The sequence below is a fragment of the Saccostrea echinata genome, unplaced genomic scaffold (genome assembly GCF_033153115.1).
Source record: "Saccostrea echinata isolate AGI-Se365-2 ecotype Australia unplaced genomic scaffold, CSIRO_AGI_Sech_v1 ptg000030l, whole genome shotgun sequence".
NCBI lineage: Eukaryota > Metazoa > Mollusca > Bivalvia > Ostreida > Ostreidae > Saccostrea > Saccostrea echinata.
Window position 1 is genome coordinate 23,073,605 of NW_026889779.1, and position 11,505 is coordinate 23,085,109.

At 35.0% G+C, this 11,505-nt stretch overlaps 1 protein-coding gene across 1 annotated transcript; it reads left to right on the forward strand.

The window, feature by feature from the left end:
- Positions 1–303: 303 nt before the first annotated feature.
- LOC133196565 (ultra-long-chain fatty acid omega-hydroxylase-like) lies at positions 304–10,784 on the forward strand. Its single transcript, XM_061332434.1, has 12 exons — positions 304–476; positions 1,232–1,436; positions 4,459–4,586; positions 4,785–4,909; positions 5,479–5,541; positions 5,932–6,055; positions 6,143–6,275; positions 6,585–6,708; positions 8,768–8,963; positions 9,920–10,002; positions 10,104–10,169; positions 10,283–10,784. The coding sequence occupies exons 1-12, from the start codon at positions 327–329 to the stop codon at positions 10,383–10,385; spliced, it is 1,500 nt and encodes a 499-aa protein (XP_061188418.1). The 5' UTR covers positions 304–326; the 3' UTR covers positions 10,386–10,784.
- Positions 10,785–11,505: the final 721 nt, after the last annotated feature.

Sequence of the window (11,505 nt, forward strand, 5' to 3'; positions counted from 1 at the left end):
TCCCAAGGACTCTGTCGTACCTTCGGGTTACCATTAGGTAAATGGTCGATCACACCAAATGCAACTTTTACAGAACGCATTCTAAAACTGAAGAAGTTTGATAGTTTTAATTACACAAACAAAAATCAATCATTTCTGTTAAGAATAATTTAAGATAAGTTAGAATATTAAGATGTATGATAGTTTTAAAATATCATTAAATAAATAATAAACCAGTTGAACTGTCAATCGGATCCTAAAAGCATACATGTACTGCGTAATTCGATCAGTGCCCGTGTACTAGAATAGCTAGGATCTAGTGATAGTGTTTACATACACGTACGGCCATGATCGCTCAGGTCATTGTTGCGATAGTTGTTGTGTATTTTCTATCTCGTGTGATTCATTATGGACGACAGTACAGATATTGGATTCATCTCACCTCGAAAATTACCCCAATGGGAAAGCTGCATCCCATCTGGGGACATTTTGTCTTGGTATGTTTCTACATGAACATGTTTAAATTGTGACAGACTGACCTTTATATATAATCAGCTAGATTTAAATGGACAAGTGGGTTTTTGACCATTCTGGATTTTACCTATATTTCTATTTTTATAAAACAGTTGTTCAAATATGTAGGATATGACTGTTGATTGTATTGAACTATCGATTAAATATTTATTTACTATTGCCAAATAAAATCTTATTTATACATGTCTAAATGAAGTTATACCTTTCGCAAGTCTCTCAGTGGTATATGATGTACCGGGTGTGCATTTGAATATTCCAATCCACAATTATTTTGACTATAGATAATATGCGCATATCTCTTTAGGATTCTTTCGCTAAGAAAAATAAGAGATCTGTAAACCGTTTTATGGAGCAACACAGTAAAAATATGTACTAATTATAGTCGAACGTGCTCTTTTTTGGCTTTATTGTGAATAGCAGGAGGGAGGGGGGGCTCCGATGAAAGTTGTGGTCTAGACTATATTGTACATGTACCCCTGTGTTTACAATAACATACGATACTACATGTTTTTTTATTCTTAGTATCCTTAAGGTTAAATCATAACCAAAGTAGATCAAATAAGACAGAAAAAATATTTTGAACTTTTAAAAAAACATTCATAGTTCTTGACCGTTTGATCTCTCTCTCTCTCTCTCTCTCTCTCTCTCTCATTAAAAAATCCTATGAAGAATGTTCCAACAAATTCATGACTAAGTATGCTGCATTTTCTACCCTTAGTTTGAAAACATGCAAGGATACTACAAGACAGTTTTGGATACACAGGAGAGAACCAGAACAAAGCTCTTCCATGGCTGGACAATGTTCTTCTACCCCAGCTTTGGGGTGTGCCATCCAGACACAGCTAAAATACTCCTGAAGTCCTCAGAACCCAAACCCAGACACAGCGTGGGAGGATCCTACCGATTCCTCTTACCTTGGTTAGGTAAGGATCCAATTTGATGTTTAACTAACAGGGTTTATTCATGTTTGTCGGAATATTTCTGGGTTTTGTTTCATAACAGAAATGCACACTTTCACTCATCAAATGCATTCATTTTTCAATATTAAATCTCAAAATAAATTTTAAAAAATGTTATTAGGACTAAAGATTGTTTACATGAATACAGCGAACATACTTTTAAATTTCTTACCGGTTATGCAAAAATTCAATCGAATGATAAATATTAAGAAACACCACTTGAAATTGAAGTAACCCATTACTTTCTGTACAAAGTCCATTGCTAGATCTGCATTAAAATTAGAAAACCAACATTACCAGCAAAGCTTCAAATGCCCATTTCTAGCCCAAAATAAGAATCTTACAACTCGTGTTCTTCTCACTGGCTAAATTTCGAATTTTGTAAACCACCTACAAAATTCATTCAATTGGGGGGGTGGGGGGGTGGGGGGGTGTTGAAGTTATTCTACCAGTCGAATAAATGACATAAAAACAGGAAAAGTCAATACATGTAGTGTGATACAACTAGCCCTTTGTCATTGGATGACCGAATTCATAGTTTTGAAGGATATTAAAGGTGCTTAGACACAAATTTGAACTTAATATTTTCTCAAATTTTTGTATAATATCACGACTTATATATTGCAATAGCATTTCACACGAAAATATAATTAAAAACTTATTTTATCTGGAAATTATTGGAACTACGAATTCCGGGACGCGCTTGATTAACACATATTTGCACTTGCACAAATTTTAACTTTATCATTAATATTTAAGAAAAGAAGCGATTTTGTTATGTATTAATGGAAAATATTACATCTATAATCCAGAAAATTCAGAGTAGAAATGTTCGAAACCAAAACCAACACACAAGTATTGTCAGTCCGTGCTTTGTGATGTGTACAGAGTTTTACAAATTGAATACACCCGTGAAACGTAAACTGTTTCTGTAAACAGGGCACGAGCTCTGTTATTGTTAATGTTTCCGATTCACCGGGTGTGTTCAATTGTTAAACTCTGCACACACCACTGAGAACGGACTTACAATACCGTGATTGGGTTTGCTTTCGAACATTTCTACTATGAATTTTTCTGGGTTATAGTTTTAATATTTTTCATTAATACACAACAAAATTGCCACTTTTCTAAATTATTAAGAATAATATTAAAATATGTGAAAACGCAAGGATGTGTCAATTAAACGCGTCCAGAAATTCGAAGTTTTAATAACTTCAAGATGAAATAAGATTTTTATTATATTTTAGTATGAAATGCTATAGCAACATATACGTCATGAAATTATACAGAAAATTTGAGAAAATATTAACTTCAAATCTGTGTCCAAGCACCTTTAAGTAATAGGAAATGGGGTTCTTACTTGTCTGCTACCCTTTTGGAGCATAGACCATCAACAAAGTTCTCCAGCCCACCGTATCCTGAGGTTTCTTTTCAAGCCCTTTCCAGGTGAGCCCTAGTTTTTTTCTCTCTGTTTCTAATTCTTTCCTCAAGATGTTTTTGTTGGTCTATCTTTCTTTTGCTTAGGTGGCCTCCAGCTTAGTTCCTGCCTCGTGATTGAGGGTTTGTGGAGTGTGTGGGACAACCATCTCCAATGTCTCTGCAAGATTTCGGTTTCTACAGCTGGGTTGTTTTATGCCATATATTTATGCAGGTTGTTGATGATGTTCGAAAAGCGTATCCGATAGATTCTATGTATAATCAAATGTTGACAAATGTTTATTTTTTTTTAATTATGTTGACCATCGTTTCAACGTGCGAGGTTGTCCCAAGAAATGCCATCTAAACAGTGTATATCAAATAAAACCTTGATATGATAAAAGAGAGGAAAGAAAAGAAAGTATTCTTGAATTCCAGCAGAACAGGAGCTGAGAATATACCTGAAAAAAATACTCAAAAGCTAACTTAAGAGCTAAAAAGAGTATTCGGGCAGACAAAAAGAAGTATGTAGATTCACAGGTAGAGGATCAGAACAAGCATGTAGAGTGAGAAACATGAAAGAAATATTGGGAGATCAGAAAAAAGAACTGTAAGGAAAGTACAATTAATATACCTGTGAAAGATAAAATAGAAAAACAGATTAAGATAACATAGCTCGGTCATTTTAAAGAGCTTTTGAATAGACCAGTGGCAACTAATCCACCTAACAAAGTGCTAGCTACAGAAGATTGGATGTAGCTTGTAGTGAACCAACTACAGATTGAATAAGAAAAACAGTGAAACGAAATATGAAGGTTTGTCCTGTATGATCATTCATGGTAGCCATCATCCAGGTTTTTTTTTTTGTCAGAGCAGGAGTCAGAAAAGATTATTTTGTGGTAGTAGACGACATTATGAAAATAACCGCTACAGAAACAGAGAACTTTATAGAGTGGACATCATGGAAACAGTTAGAGTGGCCTGGACTTTGCAAAATGGCTTTTTTACAGTTGAAAAAAGTCAAGTGGACCCGAAATCTTACCCGCAAAACGGAGTAATATCAAGGCAGTCCTACTGTACGATGCCGAATTTGGAGGACTAAAAACAGCTGGACGTTTTTCAACAACAAAGTAGAATCCCTCCAAATATTCTTTCTGAACAGTATCAACAACCTGCAAAAATACTGGCATAAGACAAACAGCTATCTACACAACGTATTGTTGCAAAGGTGTTGAGGATGACTTCCGAAACACCCCACAAACCCTTAACCAACACTACGAGACAGGAAATTAACCGGAGCATACCCAAGTAAAAGAAAGAAAGGCAGATCAAAAAGCACTTGGCGGAGAGAATTGAAAACAGATTAAGAGAGAAAACAACTAGGGTTCACCTGAAAGAACAAGAAAAGAAAGCTCGGGATGGGGATGGCTTGAGGCAACCAGGTTAACTGTGTCATACTATCGACCCTATCCCTTTTTACATGACATTTATTAGAATGCTACATTAACTTTATCCCCTCTCCCCCCACTCAAAATGACTTTTAATTTTCTCAATAATTATACTGTTGTAGGCGATGGTTTACTGCTGTCAGACGGGTGGAAATGGGAAAGAAACCGTCGTCTGCTAACTCCCGCCTTTCATTTTGACATCCTCAGACCATACGTTCAAATCTACAACGATGTTGCAGATATTTTCTTGGTATTGCATTAGATCTCTGGTATAAATAATTCATGAAAGATAGCTGTTTCTTAGAACAATATTAATTATTTAAAATTGCAATTCTAGAAAATAAGTAAATCAGTATTAGTACGTTGAAAATATTGTATATATAACTTGTTCTACATGTACACTATTATATGAAACGCATTACACTGTATTTTTTTAAATACTGTACAGGAAAAACTTCAAAAAGCTTGTGACTCTAATCAGAGTATAGAGATTTATAAACTGGTATCATTAGCCACTTTGGACACGATGTTACGGTGCTCGCTCTCCTACAACGAACATGTGCAGGAAATGGGGTATGCCGCATTTTTCGTTAACTTTTATAAATTTCCTTTTGTTTGTTGCATTCCCAGAAATACAAACCCCACCAACCAAAATGAGGACCTTTTGAAGTAACCCTTGCAAACGTAATTTTAAAACAGACAGCTGTGGTTTACGAATCGAGTTACTTTCCTCTCGTCATGCTCATTGTCATTAGATAATGAAATGCTTAATATGTATATGTAGGACACTAAGAAAAGTTGTAAAAATTGGGTTTTCCTTTTTCATATTTTAACTACCAGCCGTTTCCTCCAGGAAAAATCTGTAACGACAGCAAAATATTGATGAACAGACTGTGCTCATTTATCTCTCTAAAATGGGGAAATATAAGTGATGAGTGCATACGAATGCTTGAAATTTTTACAAACTGGGAAATACACTACATATTTTTATATACATATATTTTATTTGAAGATCTAATGACAGATCTTTAGTTGCATAAAACAACATACCTAGAGCGTTTTAAAAGTGTACTTCCTTCTGAATTACTAATTATCATCATATTTCATATCTTAAAACAATCCTAACCTTCATTCAATTTCAGTGACAGTCATCCATACGTGGACCAGGTCAATAGATTGACGACTCTAGCCATTAAGCGGATGGTGTAAGTTATGTTCATGTTTAAATGTGAATGATACGTGCCCTCATCAAGGTCACATTTTCTGAAGCATGGGACGGAGGCAGTCCCCATGTTTTAAACAGGTCGAGAGCGAAGCCAGTAACTGGTCAACTCCTTCGAAGAACATACCGTTACCCCTTTATTATCGTATATCTTACTGAGAAATTGATTTCCACATTAATTTGGACTTTAAGTTAATGAAATAATTTCATATTAATAGCAAAATTAAATTCTCCAAAAGAAAATGGGAGATAAACACTTTTATCAATCATTCAAAGAATGCCTGCTTTATTTTTGGAGAAAGATATCATGCAGATTCTGCAATTTTATAAGGAATATATGCCATCCCAAAGACCTAAGTATCTCATTTTACAGAACACCTTGGTTGTATCCTGATTTTATGTATGGATTAACAGCCGATGGCAGAGAGAACAAAATGTTGACCGACAGTGTTCACCAATTTGCAGATGAAATAATTCAGTCCAGGATGAAGGCATTGGTATGCTTCTAGAATTAATATATGACCCATTTGTAAACAATGTAAATTATACTCACATACACAGCTGCATTAAATTTTCTTTAACAGCGACTTGATCCGGATCTGATAAACAAACGTCGCAAGGATTTCCTGGATATTCTGATAACAGCCAGGGATGAAAATGGCAAGGGTCTCAGTCCAGAGGAAATCCGGGCTGAAGTCGACACATTTCTTTTCGAAGGTTCTCTATAGATTAAAGTGTACTTTAAGAGTAAAAAGGGCTAGCCATGAAAATGCAACATGTTTAGATTTATATTCTAATTCCAAGTTTAAGAATCTAAATATACTTCTGTAGAAATTTTGAGGTTAATAAGAGGTTAGTGTAATTTGTTTCACTATTTATAATTAACAAGGCGATTCTTTTATACTTTTATACCAAATAGATAATTGTTAATTGAACAAAATATACTGACTTCTAATAATTTCACTTACTGCATTCGGTTCGTGTACTTTGTCATAAAAAATAATTATACACTAATACAATATTTAGGACATGATACTACTGCGTCCGCCATTAGCTGGGCAATTTATTCCTTAGCGAAATATCCAGAAATACAGGAAAATGTCCATCAAGAGCTTATAGAAATTTTAGGCGGGCGACAGCAACTACAATGGTAAGGGTAAACCTATACAAAATAGAAAAAAAATGACATAATTACGAGTAATTTTGCAGATTCACATCATGCCATTTGAACGAATTATTTTTATGCACGGCTGCACAAATGACAGTACGCTAGTCATTTCATTTTTGATCTTATACTTACTGATTTTGAATTTACCCCATTTTAAAACTTCCTTAATCAGGTTCAACATTTCTTCATTCGTGTAAACCTTTAAGTAAGGATGTTGAAATATGGTTGACCTTTTCCCTTTCCTCTGACTTTGACATAACACTTTGTGATTCGTTTGGACTCAATTTCTAAGGTACCATGACAGATGACTAAAATCCCCCTCTTTTTAAACTCACGCGTTCCTCTTTCTGAGAGTCTTCTTACTGTGCAAGCAGTGTTTGACCTTAACCTATGACTTTTTCGTTAAATTTCCTGAAGATAGTATTCAGTTCATGTTTTGATTACAAAACAGAATTCATTACCATAATTGCTTCCTACTTACATCTTTGTGAATACATAAGTACATTCCAATCTCACCATTATTCCTGGGATATTGACTTTCTCGTTACCTTACCCTTATATTTCATGGTTTTGTAACTCATATACAAATCTGGCCAAAAAGGGAACATTCCAATGAATTAAAGCTTTTCTTATTTTTCCTCCATCAAAAAGTGGAAGAAGGTTCTGTTTTATTATAAGTGATTGTGTTGTGTTGATTTCTGAATGCTGTCATGTATATCTTTCAACAAATAAATATTACTTTCGCTTTTTAGCTCACCTGAGCTGAAAGCTCAAGTGAGCTTTTCTGATCACCCATTGTCCGTTGTCCGTCCGTCTGTCCGTCCGTCCGTCTACAAACTTTTCACATTTTCAACTTCTTCTCAAGAACCACTGGGCCAATTTTAACCAAACTTGGTACAAACATCCTTGGGTGAAGGGGAGTTTAAATTGTTAACATGAAGGGCCAGGCCCCCTTCCAAGGGGAGATAATCAAGAAAAGACAAAAATAGGGTGGGGCATTAAAAAATCTTCTTCTCAAGAACCACTGGGCCAGAAAAACTGAAACTTATGTGGAAGCATCCTGGGGTAGTGTAGATTCTAAATTGTTCAAATCATGACCCGGGGGGTGAGGCGGGGCCACAATAGGGAATCCAAGTTTTATATTGAAATATAAAGTAAAAATCTTTTTTTTTCAAGAACCATTGGGCCAGAAAAACTGAAACTTATGTGGAAGCATCCTGGGGTAGTGTAGATTCTAAATTGTTTAAATCATGACCCCCAGGGGTAGGGCGGGGCCACAATATGGAATCCAAGTTTTACATTGAAATATTAGAAAAAAAAAATCTTTAAAAATCTTCTTCTCAAGAACCACTGGGCCAGAAAAACTGAAACTTAAGTGGAAGCATCCTGGGGTAGTGTAGATTCTAAATTGTTCAAATCATGACCCCCGGGGGTAGGGCGGGGCCACAATGGGGAATCCAAGTTTTGCATTGAAATATTTAGAAAAAATCTTTAAAAATCTTCTTCTCAAGAACCACTAGGCCAGAAAAGCTGAAACTTATGTGGCAGCATCCTGGGTAGTGTAGATTCTAAATTGTTCAAATCATGACCCCCAGGGGTAGGGGGGCCACAATAGAGAATCCAAGTTTGCATTGAAATATGTAGAAAAAAATCTTTAAAAATCTTATTCTCAAGAACCACTGGGCCAGAAAAGCTGAAACTTAAGTGGAAGCATCCTGGGGTAGTGTAGATTCTAAATTGTTCAAATCATGACCCCTAGGGGTAGAGCGGGGCCACAATTGGGAATCCAAGTTTTGCATTGGAATATTTAGAAAAAAATCTTTAAAAATATTCTTCTCAAGAACCACTGGGCCAGAAAAGCTGAAACTTAAGTGGAAGCATCCTGGGGTATTGTAGATGCTAAATTGTTCAAATCATGACCCCTAGGGGTAGGGCGGGGCCACAATAAGTACTTCAAGGGGGGAAATCAGGTGAAAAACAGCAAGGCCAAAGTTACTCAGGTGAGCGTTGTGGCCCATGGGCCTCTTGTTTGTTTTAAAAGGGAAGATTTAAGTCGGTTGAAATACATGTCGATGTTCCTACGAGAAGTCATGAGGATGCATTCTCCTGTACCAGTAGTGAGTAGATATCTGACTAAGCCACTGTGTGTGGAGGGTTTGGAGATCCCTGCCTACTTTGCTGTTGATGTCGTAATACATGCAGTCAATCATCATCCAGATGTATGGCCTGACCATATGGTAAGAACTGATATTTACCTTAATCATATGCACAAGAACGCAAGAAATATGTCCAGAAGCACAAATGCAATTAAAAGTATTTTTATCAATTTCCAAAACTTGAGATATGAATGCTTATATACTGATTTTAATGGAATCATTCACCATTTGTGTTGGTTTTGCATAATTTAAGAGGTAAAGAAGACCATCTAATTATGTCTAATTTCAGCTAGCTATTGACGACATCTGAGTTGATTATTTTGATGATGTATTACTTGACGTCATGTGCGCGATTCATTCCATGTTTCTGTACGTTAACATACTTTTAACAAAGTCTTCGAAAAATAAAAAAGAGTGATTCCTTAGCTAAACATTTATTAAATATATAAATAAAATCATACAATAGAATGAATTAAGCTTATCATTAATAAACAGAAACATCAAATTATAAAAATAACTGAAATCATTTCGATATGTGGCGAAAGGTAGCAACTATAAGATGACTTCTAAATGAACTTCTTTTTAAACAAAATGCATGTGAACTCTTAATCATTTTACCCGTCTTCAATAACTATAACAATGCAATGAAAATTGTTGGTGTTTACAACAAATAGATACGAAGCGTTGTTCTACATACAAAAGGGCGAACGCTTGGACTTACGATCATATATATTTACGTCTTTGTTAAGATTATTCGTAAAAATTAAAATTGCGTACAATACTTTCAGCAGTAAAATATTATATTTCCTTATTGCCCTAATTTATTCTTTTCATTGATACCCGAATATAACTCAACAGAAATTGAAACAAAACCCATTTCTACATATGTACATCTATAGTTTCCAGTGTAGTTTGACCATCACAATATCAGTCAGTCAGACCGAAGCCACAATGATCCACTCCTTTCAAATTCATATACATGTAGCTCCAAAATGTATTTAAAAAAAAGCTTTCAAATGCTTTACCTGTCGTTTCAGGAATTTAAACCGGAGAGATTTGAAGACGAGGCTAAACTGTCACGTGATCCTTTCAGCTACTTTCCATTTTCTGCCGGTTCAAGGTAGGAGTAAATATATCGTAGCCTAATTTATCACTCACCTGATGTTTCAGCATATTTTATGTTATAGAAAACACCCTTCCCATATAGCTTGTTTCTTTTAGGAACTGCATTGGACAGAATTTTGCTTTCAATGAGCAAAAAGTTATGATTGGATCATTGCTTAAAAGGTAAATCTGCAGTCGTTTTGAGACAACTTTAAATTTATGATCTTTTTGTTCGTGATTTTATATAAAAAAAAAAATACATTTTTCACATTTGATCAACCTTTCACTATCTACAGATTCAAAGTGAGCTTAGTGGAAGGACATGTGTATGAGGAATTCCCGGATGTAGTGATGCGATCAAAGCATGGCATCAAGATAAATTTAGAAGAAAGAAAGTAGCGACTACCTGTGCAACTATTAGTGAAAGAGATTATACACTAGTTTAAAAGTACTAAGTTTAATAATTTACTGCAGGACTTTACGAATATTCAGTAGCAGGTATATGCAGACATCCTCATTGTGCGATGACGGATGACCCGATCGGTTAATCAGCAGGATTCAAATGATATATTGTGATTTCAGACGTTTTTTTTAAGAAATCAAATTCAAAATATGTTTCCTAGGTTTTCCTGATTAAACTTCCGAGATATCCGATGATTTGAGATAATGAGGTTAATAAAATACAGAAAGAAAAAGTGGCTGAAACTATCCATGGTATTCCAGAAATCGAAGTTCGAGATAACGAAGTATCTATTTATTATCTGAAATATGAATAAAGGAAAGTAATAATGTTGAAAATTTCACACTTTATTGTACAGTACTTCAGAAGTTTTTCCTTCATTGCTGTTATATTTTCATGAGGAGTAAAGAAAGATACTTGGTAGAACATTTACTAGAACCCCCTTTGTATCTTCGTTTGTAGGGATTTTATGACGTTTTGGAATCCAGTTTCAGTATGGTATTTCAAATTCAATTTGGTTGTTGGGAATATTGAAAAAAGTTAACAATTTTGAAGATTCCATATCGTTGAAACGAAACTAAAATTGAAGATTCTATGTCGTTGAAAGGGAACTAGAATTGAAGATTCTATATCGATGAAAGGGAACTAGACGGATTACCACTGATAGAATGACTAGTTAAACAAAGTTCCGAATACAATCTATCATTAGGTCAAACGCTGACTGACGTTTTTCATACTAATTGTTCGACCATTATTTACACACTGAAATTTCTACGGATTTTTACCCGATCATGAGCATAATAGTAATGAAGTGTCTCGCATCCATCCGAGAGATTAGGGTTAGTCCTCGCACATGGGTTAGTCTAGCATGCTCTAGCAATGCTTGTAGCATTCGCCTGGGAGATTTGGGTTAGTCCTCGCATACCATCCGAGAGATTAGGGTTAGTGTCTTGTTTTTTTTTTTTTTAGATTAATTAAGAAATTCAGTTGCATCTGTATTTTTTGTAAGATCTTAATTCAGCTTCAACGACATCTCGTTGGTTTGTTTACATGAAAAAA